Source organism: Chlorocebus sabaeus, chromosome 21 (assembly GCF_047675955.1).
Source record: "Chlorocebus sabaeus isolate Y175 chromosome 21, mChlSab1.0.hap1, whole genome shotgun sequence".
NCBI classification, from domain to species: Eukaryota; Metazoa; Chordata; class Mammalia; order Primates; family Cercopithecidae; genus Chlorocebus; species Chlorocebus sabaeus.
The window spans coordinates 30,881,847-30,899,197 of NC_132924.1; the positions used below are offsets into that span (position 1 = coordinate 30,881,847).

Genomic DNA, 17,351 nt, shown 5'->3' on the forward strand with positions numbered 1-17,351 from the left:
AGCTTTGAGATGGATGACGGTGCTGGGAGCAGGGCCAGGGCTATGGGCCGCTAACCCTGCTGAAGCTTCACCACATCTCTGGCCAGTGGATGAATCCTAGCCCAGGGTATTTCAGAAATAAAGTCTTCTACCTATAACCTCTCAACACCTCTCCAGGGCCAGGAAAGATGAATCCCCTTGATTCTGGAGGAGAAAGTGAAATGTCAAAAAGCAAATATGAATCTGTAAGGATCTCAGACTCCTAAATGTTTAGAAACCCAGAAGAGATTGATCTGGTGCTTGAGATCGTAAATATGTGTGGCTGAAGTGAACATTCACCGCTGGGCTCTGGCCGACCTTCTGATCTTCCCAGGGTTCCTAGGGGTCCTCAGAATAAATGGAGCAATAACAGAACCATATGCAGAACCGTAACTTTTTGCTCTTGTGAGTTTAATGGAAAGACAAATATTCTAGGATTCAATGGCTGTTAGATTAAATTCTGCTTCCTTCTGGGCCAGGTGCAGGGGGCATGACCTTCCAAGCCAGCTGAGCCATTCCGTGTGCAAGTCTCAAGGGGAGGGCCAGGAGGGCGTCTGATGGAGATAGTGACCTGTTGTCTGGTCTCATCAGGGACCCAGTTGGAGATGCGTGACAGGTGCCCCTCATCAAGTCATATCACATGTGCAGTTGCCTGAATGTTCAACAGCATGAGGTCAAAGATTGAATCCTGGGAGTTTTCAAGAAATTTACTACCTCCATTAAAGTCTGAAGAACAAACAGACAAGGTCTCAGCTACCCAAGGAGCCCCACTTCATCTGTTATTCCCTCAAACCTCTCCCTATGTTGGGCTGTATAGAAGATGAGAAGATCAGAGTCAGGGGTAGCTCCAAAGAGATGGGGTGCCTGGAGCACTAAACCCACAGACTGGAAGATGAGGAGGAGTCTGGGATCACTTTGACCCAAAGCTGTTGCTGCCTGGCCTGATGAGTAGCTGAGGGCCTGTCTTATTGCATTATTATCCCTCATGGTGCAGCATTGCCCTTCCCCTTCTCAGATACTCTGCTGGGTGAACATGGTTCTCAGACACTTTCCTCCCAAGGAGAGGCCCTGGAAGGCAGCGGGGAGGTTTGAGTGACACCACGTCCAGTTAGCCCTAGAATGAACAGACTTCTCCTGATGCCGGAGGACTCTGGGGCTGGCCCTTCTCCTGCCTTCCCCCTCCCCATGCCCACTCTGCAGGAGTGGCTGTGCTCTTCATGAAGCCTGGCTTCCTGGCTAGCCCAGAGCTTAACTTAGCAGGAATCATGACAAAACCAGCCCAGACCACATCGTGGAAAAAGCCTGATCTTTGAAGCCAAGTAGAATAGGTTCAAATCCCAATTCTACCACCAACCTGCTGTATGGCCTAGGGCAAATCATTTCATCTTCAGGGGCCCTGGCATCTTCTACAAATGGGGACACATATCTCTACCTTCCAAGGATGTTGTAAAGATTAGAGCGAATGTATGCAAAATCTCAGGGAGATTCCTCACACATGGTAAGTGCTCAAGCAATACCAGTTCCCTAATGTCTTACTCAGGCCCTGCCTCATGGCTTTAGGATTCTAGAAGTCATATCTAAGCAATACACTAAAGAAGGATGTGCCATGGAGTGGGGGTGAAATGGGGGTGGGGTAGGAGTGAATGAGTAGGAGTTGAGGTGGGGTGGCTGGGCCCATACTGGTGATTGGGAGGGCTTCAGGCCTAGAGGAATGTGACAAATTAAGGAGACAAGCCGAGAAGGGCTGTGAGAGATAGGCTTGGAACACCCTCACAGGCGGGCCTGGGATGCAGCGGGCTAGCCCATACCCAATTCCCATAGCTTGGCTGGCACTCTGCCATTTATATGCCCCTCTCAAGCTGGGAGATAAGTTTCCTTATCTGTTGAATGAGCTAAAAGTTCTTGCGAGGGAATGGAGAAGAGTGTGCAGATGTGATGCACTGATTTGCAGGGACTGAGACAGCCTAGTGATCCAGGGCACACTGAAATTAGAAACCCTGTTCCATCAACACAGCCTCAGTCTTCATTGGGGGCGCCTAGCTCCTGGCTCCCTGAGACCCAGCCCCCCTTATATCACCATCAGCCAGGCATTCCACAGAGGGGACCGGAACCATGTGTCTCCCAGGAGCAGTGCTGGGGCCCCAGGACCTATCGATACACTATTTCCCGCCTCAGCCCACTGCCGTGGTGATACCTGTTCCCTATTATCAGGCACTACTAAGTGTGTGTGCACATCGGAAGGGTCAGGAGCTGGGGTCCCAGTCTCAACCTGAAGTAGCCCTAACTGCACTGGGCTCTGATGAGTGAGTCTGTCTCCCCTGAAATGCCAAGCCCCGGTCAGATGGGTTGCAAATGTGAGTGGAGGGAGGGAGGAAGGTGGAACAATCCCTAGTGTTCCCTGGGCCATGCTCTGTGGAGGGTAGAGGGGATGAGGGGGCTTAGACTTCAGGCCTGCTTTCCCCCATCCCGTCCATACTCCGGAATCAAAAATGGCTCCCATCGCTCCATTTAAACTGATCAGATGCCTGCCCCTTTTCCCTGCCCTCAGGTCTCCAAAGTCATCCCACTGGGCTCTGGAAGTCTCCTGCTAGGGGCAGGACCCTGTATCCCTCAGATAGGGTTCTGGGGTGTGGCTGTATCCATCGCCTGAGATCGGTGGTCTTGAAGGCAGAAGGGGAGGCAGTGGCTCCTCCTCAGACTGGGTCTCTAGCAGTGGACTGATTTCCTTGTGGAGTCATCCAGAAACATTTGTGGGGACACGGCATCAAAAGAAGAAAAAGTACAGGAAGCCCGAAGGACCTTACAAGTCATTTTCCTTTATTTGCTTAACATATAATGAAATTCCAACTCCAAAGAGACATATATGCAGAGCAGACAGATGCAGGGCCCTGGTGTGCAGCAGCCTAGAACCAGGCAGGGGGTGGGTGTGCCCCCTCTCCCCTCCATCAAACCCTCCCCACTCCTGGCCCCTGGCCATTGCCCAGGCAGAAACTGAGAAGCTGGAAATGAGAGGAATCAGCCTCGTGGTCCAGGGAGTAGCCAGAGACAGGGCCTTGGTTACTAGGCCTGGCCAAATCATTGTCTAGCTGAAACCGTGGGCCTGTTTATCTGTTAAATGAGCTAGAAGTTCCTACTGGGGAATGGAGAAGACAGTGTGCAGACGTGATGCGCTGGTGATAGCTAAGGGCCTCCTCGTTGTCCCTCTGCTTCTAAATACCTGCGTAATTGTGTCTCTTGGTTTCTGTTGCCATCATGGCTAAGTGCACAGTGGTGGAGCTGCTCTGGCCCTGGTGGAAATGAATGGACTTATGTAGATAGATGAGTGGAAGAATTCAGCCTTCAAAGCTGATTCTGATCTCTGAACTGTCCTTGGGCTGCAACTATAGCGACCTCATCACGTCAAGGCTGACCCCTCCCCTCCAGGTCAATGCGGAGGGAAGGCTGTGGCCAGGGGTCACACGGCAAGCCTGTGCAGGTTACTCATCTGCTCAAATGCCTCCAACCAGGAGCTCATGAACAAGAGAAGAGCTTGCTCCATCCTGCTCAGGATCAGCTGAGGGCTTGGAAAACTCCCAGGCCCAGCAAGGGCATCTGCCTCCATGGGCTGACCTGCATCAGGGTCTTTCTGTTCTCAGGCTTTGGGCTTCAGATAGTTCAAGTGCTCTTTGATAAACATACGCCAGCATAATGGTGCCCTGTGTCTACACTGATGAGAGGGAGTAGAGAACTGAAAGAATGAGCAAGATAATGCAGTGATAGATGGAAAGACCAACTAAAACTCAGAGAAGTAACATGGGTATTCCTCCTTCACCCTCTAAATGGCTTTATTCTGTCTAGGGAAGCCTCTCCATGGGGAACAGAAAGTTCCAACTACCTGGCTGGCTGTCGATCTCTGCTTTGTAGCCTGTCTGCTCTGCACACACGTACACAGAGGCGTGTGGCAACCGGCATGCCCCTGGGGAAAGAACACAGGGCAAGTGGAAAGAGCAGCCCTGGTCTAGACCACATCTTCTGGACCCATGCTGTGTCTGCACTTAGGGGTTGCAGGCCCGTTGAGCTCTGCCGATCCCTGCCACTTTGCAGAAGGAGGTCGCTGAGGCCCTGAGATAGGGACAATTCCAAGGTCAGGCCGTAAGTCCGAGCGGGTCGGGGGCCTGGGAGCAAGCAGAGCTGAAAGAGCAAAGCTTGCCCCTCCACTGCACCTCCTGGGATATCTCCCCTCCAAGCACCATTTGGAGCAAGGTGCATGTTAGGAGAAGAAGGAGGGCCATGCCCAAAGGCACAAAGCAATTACAGTAGAATCCCAGGCACCTGCGCAGGTGAGTCGGCGAGCAACTTTGGGGCAAGGGGGGACTTTGTGGCACACCTCCCATCACACTCTGAGGGGGCGACTAGCAGATGGGTCCCTTTCTTTCACCTCCTCCACGACTTCAAGGGAGTGGATGTATTGGTAAATCTTGGTCCCCAGGAAGCTCTGAGGCCAGGAAACAGAAAGAGAAAGAAAGAGATAGAAACACCCCCAAATGAGGCTTGACCATGCAGGTCTGGCAGATCTTGGGGAAGTGACTTTGGCCAGCTTGTCAGAGTGTCTACAATATGGATTTCACCCCTCCCCTCCCTCCGCCCGTCCCTGCCCCTGCCCCCTACGTGGATGCCCAGGCCAGACCCCTTCTATTTGGGCTTCATCTCCACCCTGGAGTTGATGTCGTCGGCATCCAGGTCATACTCCTCCACCTGGCCGCTGGTCCACACCTTCACGCGGTCTGTGAAGTCACTGCTGCGTGGGGCCAGGATGAAGTCGTAGATGAGCACAGCCAGGGCTCCCCCGATGAATGGCCCCACCCAGAAAATCTAGGAACAGAGCAGGTACGTTGAGACGGCTCCACTCAGAAGTCCCTGGAAATCGTTCCCTGGGTTACCTCCCAGCCCACCACCCCGTTGGACAGGTTTTCTCCCACCTGCGATGGAGGCAGGTAGGAGCACCAAATCCTAACATCCTGATTCCAGTGCCCTCAAAACTGGCCCAGGCCAGAGTACGTGGTAAGAGCACCTCCTTGCCTCTGCATGGCCCAGCTCAGGCATGGGCAGTAGCAGCCCCTTCTTGAGGAAGGCCACTGCCCTCACGCTCCCAGCTTTGAAAGGGCCCCAGAGACCATTGCCTAATGCAAAGCTGGCCTAGCACATCCACATCCACAACCATAAGAGCCAAAATCCACTGAGCGCCTCCTCTGTGTTGCGCTCAGTTTACAGATAGGGAGTGAGCCCTTTCCTCCTCCCGGCCACCCAGAGAGGTGGGTACCACCATATCCCCCTCCACAGCTCAGGAAACCAAGGCTCAAGCACACAGCGCAAGGTCATGCTGAACCCGAAAGTGGCTGAGCCAGGATTTGGAGCCCCACTTTCAACCACACAGCTGGGATGACCTGGAGGCCAGGCAGCATGGGGCAGGGCCGAGCTGGGAGGGCAGAGACTGGGCCTGAAACTGCTCACATTGTGACCCCACCCTGCCTCTACATGGCAGGCCTCGGTTTCCTGATTTCCTGTCCCCTGGCTGTCTCCTAGAGCCTCCAGGACAGGAAGGGACACTGTGAGGGTAGGGTCAGGCTTACCATGGGACACCAAAGCCTCCCATCCCACCTCCCTGCACAGTAGGGGCAGCCTGTGGGTCGCCTACCCAGTGGTTGCTGAAGTTGTGTGTGATCACCGCGGAGCCGAAGGACCGAGCAGGGTTAATCCCACAGCCGGTGTAGTCAATCTGTGAGGGAAACAGACGGAGAGGCAAAGGCAGAGAGTCACAGGTGAAGAGAGAGTGAGAGGAGGGAGAGGGTGGAGGGAGAGAGAGAACAATCAGGGTGGGGGACAATGAGACCCAGGGAGAGAGGAGTGCTGACCTCAAGCTGGGCAGGAGGTCCCTCTGCTCCTCTCCAGGGCAGGACCCTGCCCCCAGCCCCCAGCACTGACCTGCCATCCTCCACCCAATGGCAAGAGCCCTGCTGGGAGTTCCACTGGCTGCCCATGGCAGGGCACCCCACCAGCCCCTGCCCTCCCTTCCCCCACCCATCTGGGAGGGCCCCTGACTCACAGCCAGAAGGTGTCCAAGGGCTACAGAGAGGCCAATGGCAAGGGGGGCTGAGCCACCAAGGTCGCGGCGCCTTCGGTCAGTAGTGGCCAGCACACACAGCACCAGCTGGAGGGTCCCGATGATCTCGATGCCCAGGCCCTGGCCCGAGTTCACGCCATCAGCCAGCTGCAGGGGACACAGGCGGTGAGGACTGGTGAGGAGGGTAGGCAGGGACTGTGTCCCAGGACCCCAAGGATCCCCAGGCCTCCCAGACCCAGGCATGGAGGGCAGACCCTCAGATGGGCCTTCAGAGTCCATCACAGGGTCCCGGGCAAGCACACACAGCAGGTAGTGGAAATCAGGCCTTGAACCCACCCACTGCTGTTGATGAAACTCCAGCTCAGCCCCTAATACCTGCCTAGACCCAGGCTCCACTCTGCCTAGAAGCTGGAGAGGCCTGGGGTGAGCTGAGGCCTTCTCATCCAGCTGCAATGAGGCCAGGGTATTCTGGAGTACCAAGGCCAGAGGCAAGAGGCAAGCCTCAGGCATGAAGATGATGGTCAGGAGCACTCCTAGGAGAAGAGATGCAAACAGGTGGGAAGGCCCAGCAGGGGACATGGCTTCATACCCAAAAGTCCAGACCATTCCACCCCATGCCCAACTGCATCTAAATTCTGGAGCTGGGGAGGCCTTCAGAGAGGTCCTGGCTCCCTCCACCCCTGTTTCTCCTCTGTGCTTGCCTCCCTTATTGTCTCCACCCTCTCTCTCTCCTCCAACCCTGTATCTTTCCTTGGTCCAAGGCCATTACTTCTGGCCCTGCCCTCCCTGTCTCTCCTTCTCTCTTCTTCCTCCCCACTGCTGGCCCCAGCCTCACCCTCCCTCTCCCTGGCCAGAGAGGCCCCGCCACCACTGTCTGGCTGCCACTTACTCCTGGGCCACTTTTAGAAACATGACTCATGGAAAGAGAAGGGAATGGGAGCTGCCGTGAGGTCATGAAAGCCCTCCCCATGCAGCTGCCCCAGGAGGACCCCTCCCCAGGAAGCCCCAGCACCTTCCACTATGCTTTGTGGCCATCCCAGGGGCTAAGTGCACTCACACAGGGGAGCTGGACCACATCAGCAAAGGCTCCCTTGCATAGATGCCCAGATGAGGTCACTTAGGCTGCCTTCTCCCAGGCAGGGCTGTTGCACCCAAACCCTTCCCAGCTGGGAGTCTCACTACCCAGCTCCCATCCTCAGGATATGGGAGTGTCTCTAAGGCCATAGGGAATTTGGCAAAATCCAAGGTAGGGGGGCACACCTTGGAGGTTTTCCCAGCCCCACCCTGAGGCCATCCTACCAGAACAATCCTCTTCCCGCCTTTGTCTGCAGCCCTGGGTTACAGGGAATGACTCACATCCCCTCCCCTGCCTTGCAGCCCCAACTTTGGGCTTTTCCTGGCGGACCCCAGGGCTACATCCCTTAGGTCCGCCAGCCCTCTGGGCAATGCCCAGTTCCCTTTCTGTCCCAAGGTTGGGCCGAGGAGGCAGAAGCCCTGTGTTCAGGTTCTGACTCTTCTACTTTCTGGCACCGTGAGCATGGCCTATCCCCTCTGGTCTTCAGTCTTCCCACCTACAAAATGGATCTCATTGTCCATGCCTGCTCTCCAGAGCAGCTGGGAGGTTCAAAGGCCAAAGGGGCTGTCTCAGGGCATTTGGAAAGAGTTGCCGGGCCGGGCGCGGTGGCTCAAGCCTGTAATCCCAGCACTTTGGGAGGCCAAGACGGGCGGATCACGAGGTCAGGAGATCGAGACCATCCTGGCTAACACGGTGAAACCCCGTCTCTACTAAAAAAAAATACAAAAAACTAGCCGGACGAGGTGGCGGGCGCCTGTAGTCCCAGCTACTCGGGAGGCTGAGGCAGGAGAATGGCGTAAACCTGGGAGGCGGAGCTTGCAGTGAGCTGAGATCCGGCCACTGCACTCCAGCCTGGGCGACACAGCCAGACTCTGTCTCAAAAAAAAAAAAAGAAAAAGAGTTGCCGATGCAGGAGGGATGGGGTAGTGGTTGTGACTCTTGTTTTGGTTCTTCTCATTGTGGGTGCAGGATTTGGGGACAGGCAGAAGGAGTGACGGCAGCTGGAGCTGCTGGCAGAAGCCAGCCCAGAGTTAGGACAGGCCGAATGGGGTTGAGGCTGGTGAAGCCAGCCCGGCTAGTCCTGATGCCCACCCACACTTGCACCTGTGAGGCCCCTGTCTCTCTGGATCTGAGCCCTCAGGAAGCTTGCGGCTCCTTCTATTCCTCTATCTTCTGCTCTGTGAGGGTGGCCTAATTGCTAGCTGGCAGAAGTCCTGAAACCAGCCCTTCCCCGATGATTAATGGAGTCATCGCTGTAAGTGGCTCCCACCTTGGAGAATCCTCCCAGCCCCACCCCTCACAGATGTGACCAGAAGGAGCTCATCTCCTCCTCTGTTTCTTAACCAGCTGTGAGAGTCCCAGCTGCTACCCAAAGACACCATGCTTTTCATGCAAAGTGGACAGAGCAGAGGGTGATGGTTCCAGGCCCTGTACTCTGAGTCCTTGGGAAGGGGAGGGGTCAGCCACCTGCCCTGGGAATTCTGGAATGTGCCTTCCTGACTGCTGAGAAGCACACGGGCTGACAGCCTTCCTCTCCAATACCCACTACCACCACCACCAGGAAGCCTCCCCTGCTTGCTTCAACATCTACTGACAACCTTCCTTCAACTGCCTAATACACTTGCATTATTTACATCTGGAAAAACTTGATAATTCAGAATTGGAAGGGGCACTGAAAGGCCTGTTGAAACTCAATGTCCAGGAAAGAGCAGGTAAAATACTTCGAAATGTACGGTACTGTTTACAACCCATTAAATTTGAAAAGTTGCTTACACAGGGACCATTCCCATTGTAATCACTTGTTTTATACATATATATGATATATATACACATATATAATATATGATATATATACACATATATAATATATATGTACACTATATATAATATATATACACATATATTATATATAGTGTATATATGTGTATATGTGTGTAGGTGTGTGTGTGTGTGTGTTTGCACATCCCCATGTAGTTTTACCTGGCCCAGGTCTTATTAAGGCAGAAAAAAGTAACAATCAGAACAATTCTCTTCCCGCCTTTGCAGCCCTGGGTTTTGTGAAGGCAAGTATTACCTAAAGAATACTCCACACATTTCTTCTGAAGTGTCAGAAGATACAAGCTCTCCATTTTGTGCTGAGCCCTTGTAAAACCACTGCTCAAGGCCTAGTTCAGACCCCACCAGCTCCTAGAAGCCTTCCCAGATCCCTGGCTGGAATTAACTTCTGCTCCCACCCACCATGCCCTCACTGAATTCTCTGCATCTTGTAGGAAACCAGTCTTCCTGCAGCCTATATGGGTGCATCTCCTCCTGGTCTGGGAGCTCGGTGAGGACAGGGTGGGGAACCTCTGCCATTTCTCTGCCCACACGTCTGAGGAGAGGCTCATTGTGTGGTGATAGAAGTGGCAGAGAATGCTAATTTTCTAGAACCCCCACCCTCACTAGGGGCAGCCTGGCTCCAGAGATGCTCTCCGGACCCAGGGCTATCTTCTTCACTTTCTAGCTGGGAAACAATGGGCCAATCATTAGCCTCTGGGAGCCCCAGAGGGCAGCCTGTGTGATGGCTCAGTGAGATGATGATGCAGAGGCTGAGGCCCAGGGAGGATGGAGCAAAGCCGGGATCCTTGCCCCATAGTCTGTGCCACCCTACACTCACAGGTCAATGGGCTGGTCACTCCCAGGCCCAGCCAAGGGACCTGGCTATTCCCAGCTTGGACTTGGGAGGTTATTCCCAGCTTGGACAGCAGAAGGTGGTTCTGTGGTTGTCAGTGTGTCCTGCCTCTAGGGCAGCCCAGGGATGATCTCTCCAGGCAATGTGCTCTAAGCCTTCCCTGCTGCCCATAGACAGGCCAACCAGGGTAGCTTCCAAGACATGGGGCCCCTGGCTTGGCCTGGGCACTCTGGCACCCTGGCCTTGGGGAACAACAGGCTCCAGAGCCAGGCCTGACTGAGGCTCTGAGCATTCGTTCTCGAGGGACAGGAACCATCGAGGCCTGCCCTGCCCACCCCAGTGCCTCCAGGACTCAGTACTGGGCAGTGAGGAGACCCATGTGGGCCCCACAGTGTCACTCCTCCATGGGTGTTCACACGTGCACATGGGGGTATTCCTGGTTTTGTGTGCCTCTGTGTGTCTTTGTAAGTGTCTGCTGTGTCTGTGGATGACCACATGTGTCCAGGGCTGACTCTTTCTCTTTTTTGTTAGATTGTAAGTGGTTTATTACACAATAATTAAATTTTTAAAATCTATAAAAGAACTACAAAAATCCCCCACGTGTATGCACCAAACAACATAGCCTAAAAATAAATGTGGGAAAAATTGACAGAATTACAAGGAGGATTGGATCACTCTACCACTAGAGTGAAAAATTTTAACAATCTTCTATTAGAAATGTATAGAATCATGAAGCAGCCAAAAACTACCAATAACACGAACAGGGAGGGTTCAAACCCCATAATTAACAAGCTTGATTTAAGAAAAATATGAAAAACCCTCTACCCCTGAATTAGAGAATGCACACTCTTTTTCATCCCATGTTGGATATTTAGACAACTGATGAGGTACTGACCAAGTGTCTCGGCCCTCTCTGGGAACAGCTATCATACAGGGGTCTCTGCAGGAAATGAGGTCCTGGAGGCCGTGCTGTGTGTTTGCACTGGTATGTCTGATGGCACTTCTGAGTGCCTCACTGTTTCCCTGTGTCATATACCCACACAGGTGCCACTACCAGCTAGAGAGGGAAGAGAAGAGAAAAACAAAATGAGCCCCCGTGTGAGAAAGCAGCAGGTCTCAACAAGCCTTTTATTTGCTCCCAGAAACCATTTCATCTTCCTGACAAGAAACAATACACAAAGCAATGGCTTCCTCCCTCCCTCCCTCCCTCCTTCTTTTCCTAACTCCAGGGCAGGGAAAGGAAAAGGCTCCATTGAGGAACCCCCGCCCAACCCTCCTTGGGTCCCAGAGCCTGAGTGGGACCATCCGGTCTTGAGAATGTGCTTTGTGTACTGTGTGTGTGTCCCCCACGCCAGAGCACATGTGCGTGCATGTTTGTGTTTGTGCCATGTGTGTATACTTCGAAGCAGCAGAAATAATCAAGGGCTAGGAGGCAGCGCCACACCTCTGTCTCCGTGCCTCCGTGGGCTTCAGTTTCCCCATCAGTAAAATGGAGGCCTTGGCCCAGATTCTAGCCCCAGGCAGTATCCAGAAGTACCTCCTGCCTGACCTCGGGTTGGTCACCCTCCAGCCCCAGATCAGAAACCTGAGCACCGGATCCCCCACAGGCCATCAGAACTGCTGGTCTCAGCGTGACACAAAGCCTATGTTGCAGAACCTGTCACCTACCCCACTGGACCCCTGCATAGACCAGCACCCCCAAAGCAGCCTCCCCACCAGATAGCATCTACTTGCACACCCCTAATGGCAAGGACCTTATTGACTTAGAGGCAGCCCCTTCTTCATGTCAACAACAATATCAACAACAACCTTCCTTACACTGAGTAGAAATATGCCTCTCAAGGGGCCCTGACAGTGAGATCGCAGGCACTGAAAGGAGCTGCCGAAAGGGCCGGGGGCATTTTCCAGCCTTTCTGGATATCTTTTAAGTTGGAGATTTCAGCCTCAGAGTATGCCCACCCCACTGAACTGTAGCTCCTGGCTGAGTGAAGACAGCCCCTCATGATCCCCCTGGGCACCATTCCATGTGGGCAAGGAGCCCCTCTTGTCCCCAGGGGGAATCCCTGACTGAGGGGACCCTGGCTACTTGCAGGGCCTCGTGGACAGCATTTTCCTGCCTTCACCTCCAGGTGTGAGGGCTCAGATCCCAGCCATTCAGGAGACTCCAGACTTGGCGCTTCTAGAAGGTAAGGGCCATGGCCCCTGCTGGGTGGGGGCCCTAGACTAAGTGGGGGCACCATCTGAAATTGGCTTGCAGTGAACTAATGGCCCCTTCACGCTGCTGGAAGGTTGCCTGGGGTGGGGAAGGGAAGGCAAGGTGTGAAAGGAGGCTGTGGCCTGGGGGTAATGAGCAGGGGGTGAGCCCCTCAGACAGGCATCCCAGGGGACCATGTCCCTTCTCAAAGCATGGCCCCTTCAGAGTTCCCAGGGCAAGCCCCGGTCAGGGCCAAGCATTGGGATGGGCAACACTGGGACTATTCTGAGGGCTATTCTGAGGGCCTTAAAGGGGAAGCAGCCTCAGGATTTTCCGTGATGAGGGAAGTCTCCACCACAAAGCTCCCGCCCCATCTCTGTGCCCTCCCCCTCATCTGGGGCTGGCGGAAACAGTAATTATATGTCCCAGATGTGGCATCACCACCCAGCCCCCAGCCCCTCCCTGGGCAGGCCGGGCTGGGCAGGGACATGGAAACTCTGCCTTCCTTTCCCCAGCCCTCCCCTGAGCTCTGAAGGAGGTGGCAGCGCCCCCGGGAGAACTGGTGGCATGAAGGGGCCTCTCACTTTATGACTGGGGAAACTGAGGCCCAGAAAAATGGGATAAAGGGGAGAGCTTAGGGCTTCGGTCAGGCCCCTGATGCTGCAGGTGGAAACACTTCATGAGCAGTCAGGCCCCGAATGAGCAGGGCTGGGAGAAGACCCCAAAGAGGGTAGCTTTGCCCTCTGCCTGAGCCCAGGGGGCTGAAATCACAGGCTCTGGGGACCCAGACCCCTTCCCCTGGATGCAGCCCCTGGCCCAAATCCTGAGCACTCACCACCCTCCTCCCATGCCCCTCCAGCCTGACCATACCCCGCAACTCCCACACCACGGCCCCCACCTCCTCCTAGCCTGTGCTCACACAGTCCCTCTGTCCCTTCCCTCTGCCATGTCTCCACATTCAGGCTCCTACGAAACCTTCTCCCTGATGCCTTCCGGGCCCTCCCACCCCTTAAGTTCAAAAGTTCCTGGGCCTGCCCTGACACCTCTTATCGCATCTGCCTCCTGCTCTGTATCACAGACAGCTGGGCACTGGCTTATCTTGACCTAAGGCTGTGGGCTTCTCTGGGGAGGCAGCCAGGCTAACCTAGCCCTGCACTGAGCACCTAGCAGTCCCCGGTCATGCTTGTAGGGAGCCGGCTGAGCAGACCAGACAGCAGAAGAATGAAAAAAGCTGGCAAATACCAGGAATCCTGAGTCCACCAGCATCTCCTACTTCTCAGAGCCCAGCCACACCCTGCTATGTCACTATCTCATAGACAGGAACTAGGGCCACACAGGCCGGTCTGTTGTGTAATGCCACATGGTATTAGTGGCTGAGCTAGGACAGGGACAGGCAAGAGTGTCCACCCCAGCCTCAGAGCCTCTCACCCTTGGCTAAAATGAGTATATGGCTCTTAGTACTAACCGGGACCTTGCAGGCTGGATGGAGGCCCACGGTCTCTCTAGGGCGTATCCTGAGCCCTGACTCAGTCAGGAGAAAGTTGTCCCCAACATGTCCCGAAGGGACACCCCCCCTGACTCACTGCAACCACTTCCTGCCACTTCTTTCTCTGTTTTCCTTGGAAATCTCCATGCCAACCACTTGCCCCACCCAGGTTTTGGCCGGGGTGGGGCTCAGGGCCAGAGGGGCTGCAGGAGCCTCCCCCAGGTCATGAAGGACAGTGTGTCACCTGCTGCCCAGACCGTTCCCTGCTCCTCTTGAGGCATCCAGGCCACGCCTGAGACCCCTCCAGTTCCAGGGCCAGTGTCTGACGGGAGCCTTTAGGGGGGTACCTTCTCTATTTCTAGGCCCAGAGTTGAGCTTCTGACCCCCACCCTTCCACTGTCGGGACAGGGCAGTGCCTGAGCCCCCACCATCATGCTTAGCACCCTTATGTTCAGCACTGCCCCTGCTGGGCTGCTCTTAGCCAGCCTTCGTGGGATGGGTGATAAGCTCAAAGCAATGAAGTGAGCTGGCTGTCTGGGTGTGGCTGTGAGGTCACAACACCTAAGTCCCCTCTCGAGGGTCAGGGTCCGCAGCTCCAATAAAGCTCAATAAGTTAGCAGCAGACAGGTCTTGAACCCAGGTGTCTGCCTCTCAGCCCAGGGCCGGCTCCCACACTAGGCTGCTCCTCTTTCTCTCCCATTTGCAACACGCCCAGCCCAAGTATTGGGGTGACTATAAAACATGAAGGCCAGGGAGGGAATGGGGCACAGGAGTTGGGTGTGGCCTCTGATCCAGATGGCACAGAAGGGGCCCGCCCTCCCGCCTCTGGCTCGGATGCGCATACTAGAGTGTGAAGCCTCTGCCAGCAGTTGCAGAGGTTCTGCCCTGTGAGATGGGAGGGACGATATGGGGTCAGAAAGTCTAGGAATCACATCCCCTCCCCTACAGGGCGCTTCCCCAGCCCAGCATACCCAGCCAAGCTTCAGTGTGAGCTTGACCCTACCCAGTGGAACTCCCCAAGGCCACAAGCTCTGCCCCCACTGGAAACTGAGGCCTGGGGGCAGAGCTTGACGTGGCCTGCCTGAGCTCTGTCCCATACATACCCCGCAGCCACGTCTAAACTGGCTAAAGTCTAAACTCCAGCCCATGGAGGTAATCTTCAATCTTGGGCCAAGCAGAGGTTGGCTGCAGAGGAGGTTGGGTGAGGTGTCACCGTGACACAAAAGCGCTAAGCCCCCCTTGGCTGGGCTGAGCCAGCTGCCCTCTGCACCAGACCTTCACCTAGCCTCCGCCAGGCTGTCAGCTGCAGGATCTGAACTTTGACTGGGAAGCAAGAGGACAGCCGCTGTAATCACTACTGCCATCTCTGAGGCGCCCTCAGAGATGGCCCACACAGTCCCCACACCCACCTGCCCTGCCTACAGCCCTGCCAGCCTCATCTCTCCAGACAAGTCCTCCTCTCTGCTCCTTAACCTCTCTCCCTCCCTGTGAGGGCACCCCCAAGCCTGCTCACCTGTCCCTTGGGCCTTCAGAGACATCCTCGAAGCCTTCCTCAGTCTCTCAGGCCAAATCGCCCCCTGCTGTTGCCCAAGCCCGGCCTGAGTTTGCACTTGTCTGAGGAGCTGGGAAAGGCCAGGTCTGGGACAGCAGGCAGCTGCCACCAGCGGCCACTTTGCCATGCTAAGCAGCCCAGGAGACATTCTTTTCCACAGCTGCCACCCAGTCACCAGCATCTGCTTGTCATTAGTGACCCCAGTCCAGACCCCATTCAAGCCAGGAACCACTGGCACATGTGGTTGCCAACTCACCCCACACACCCTAACACAGCAGCACAAACATGCACACAGTTTACACAAGCACAGAGACTCATGCTGGCAGACGCATGCACACATACACACCTTCACACACACACACACGTACATGCACACACGCACATGCGCGCGCGCACACACACACACGCCACACCTCTCAGTGCCTGGAGACCATGGAGCCCAGTACTTGCCCCCCAGCCCATACTGTAATCCAGGAAAACTGCCTTCAAACAGCCCCAGAAAGTGTTTTCACTGCCTTATCTTTGTCTAATTCCCAGGGGCGGAAGAGTGGAAGACGGCCTTTCTCTGGATTCCTAGAGGTGGTTTGTTTGGAAACCTGTGTGCATATGGGGGGCTCCCTGAGGGAGTCCTGTTCACACACCTGCAGAACCAGCTGCAGACAGGCTGGGCATCTGGTTCAGGGTGGCTGGGGAAAGCGGGCGAAGTTTCCCCGGGGTACAGGGCTGCGGGAGGAGGGAGTTGGCGGCACAGGCAGGACTGAGAAGGGCCAAAAAGCTACAGCCAAGGGGCGAGGAACTGTTGGCCAAGCTTATTCCCCATAATAGATGCCCTGCAGGGGACATTGGCAAGACCATTATTCTCTTGATCTCAGCTTCCCACAGTGCCTGGCAGAAAACAGGCTCTGGGAGGCATGCGTAACTGAGTTCCAGCCCCAGCTCTTCCCCCCGGCTCTCTATGTGACCTCCAACAACCTCTTGTCCTCTCTGTTCCTCAGTGTCCGCATCTGCACGATGGGCAGAGGATGGAACTGGTGCCTTTCAGCATCGTTCTAGAACCCCCCAAGCTCGGGGACACCCCACTCACGTCATTGCGGCCGAGCGAGTTCCCAGGCAGGGAGGAGGTGATGCCTGAGAGGATGGCAGTGGCGACGATGGCCCCCACGCACTGGGCGATGATGTACATGAGGGCACGGAAGATGCTGATCTGGCAGCTGAGCAGCAGCCCCAGCGTGACAGCCGGGTTGAGGTGGGCGCCACTGATGTGACCCACGCTCTGTGCCAGCGTGGCGATGCTCAGTCCGAAGGCCAGCGACACCTTCACATTGTCCTGGACCGCCGTCTGGTTGTTCCCCACCGGGTATTTGAACCCCAGGGCAGAGCCGATGCTGATGAAGACAAAGAGGGTCGTGGCCAGGAACTCGGCCACCACTGCCCTCCAGAAGAGCTTCTTCTTGAACTCACTGGCCATGCTGGCAGGGGGCTTGGCCTGAGACTGCTGTCGGGTGCTCAACTCCCTCTGAGAGCTGAGCCACAGCCTGGGCTGGGCCTATTTATAGGGCCGGGGGGCGGGGGGAGCACAAAGGGAGGAAGGCCTCTCTTCACTCCTGGCCCGCCCCACACCGCACGAACCTCCTCTGGATGGATGCAGACACGGCTCTGCTGTCCGCCTGCCAACTTTTTCCTTCCTCCTCTCCCCCTCCCTCTCTCTCTCCCTCCGCCCTCAGCCCTGCCCAGCCCAAGGAGGCAGGCAGGAGGCAGCCGTCGCTCTAATAGGCTTTGGGAAATTCTTCCAAGCTGGCCCCACTCAGGGGACCAGAGAAATCCAGGTGTCTCCGCCCTGTGTGCAAAGCTCAGGGGGTTCCTGAGGACACAGCCAGGTGCTCCGGAGTGGGCGGGGTGGGCGGGCTGGACTCAGTGGGTGGACGTTGCCCTCCCTGGAGGCAGGCACCATGATCCTGCCGGCCTGATATCCCCATCCCAATCCAGAGAGGCACTGGTCTGGAGTCCCTGGGTCCAGGGCTCCAGAGCGGCAGTCAGGGCCTCCCGCACGGCCACTGCATGCCATGTTAGGGATGTCCCAGAGTCCCCAGTCTCCCCGAGCCAGGGCTCTGTGGATGGGGCACAGAGGCATCAGAAGGTGCAGAGAGGTTGTCTGTGGCTGCCCTCCACGCTGTGGTTGGGGACAGGCCTGAGCTAGGCAGAGCTGTTAGAAAGCCGCTACCCTGGGAGCTCCCAAACTTCTCCAGAGCAATTTG

The 17,351-nt window shown here is 55.6% G+C and overlaps 1 protein-coding gene across 2 annotated transcripts; it reads right to left on the reverse strand.

Annotated features, from left to right (window-relative positions):
* Positions 1-2,814: 2,814 nt before the first annotated feature.
* Positions 2,815-16,756, reverse strand: AQP1 (aquaporin 1 (Colton blood group)). 2 transcript variants are annotated; one of them, XM_007981703.3, is made up of 4 exons: positions 16,181-16,756; positions 6,101-6,265; positions 5,693-5,773; positions 2,815-4,869 (listed from the first exon to the last, which is right to left on the reverse strand). In XM_007981703.3, the coding sequence occupies exons 1-4, from the start codon at positions 16,562-16,564 to the stop codon at positions 4,690-4,692; spliced, it is 810 nt and encodes a 269-aa protein (XP_007979894.3). In that variant the 5' UTR covers positions 16,565-16,756; the 3' UTR covers positions 2,815-4,689. The 2 variants fall into 2 exon arrangements, with proteins under 2 accessions (XP_007979894.3, XP_007979893.3); XM_007981702.3 differs by lacking the exon at positions 16,181-16,756 and adding an exon at positions 6,494-6,928.
* Positions 16,757-17,351: the final 595 nt, after the last annotated feature.

Coding starts and splice junctions, on each gene's coding strand:
- AQP1 (XM_007981703.3), bottom strand. CDS start 16,564: ATGGCCAGTGAGTTCAAGAAGAAGCTCTTCTGGAGGGCAGTGGTGGCC. Junction 6,266..16,180: donor ACTCGCTCGGCCGCAATGAC/GTGAGTGGGGTG, acceptor TGTCCCCTGCAG/CTGGCTGATGGCGTGAACTC. Junction 5,774..6,100: donor CCCTTGGACACCTTCTGGCT/GTGAGTCAGGGG, acceptor TTTCCCTCACAG/ATTGACTACACCGGCTGTGG.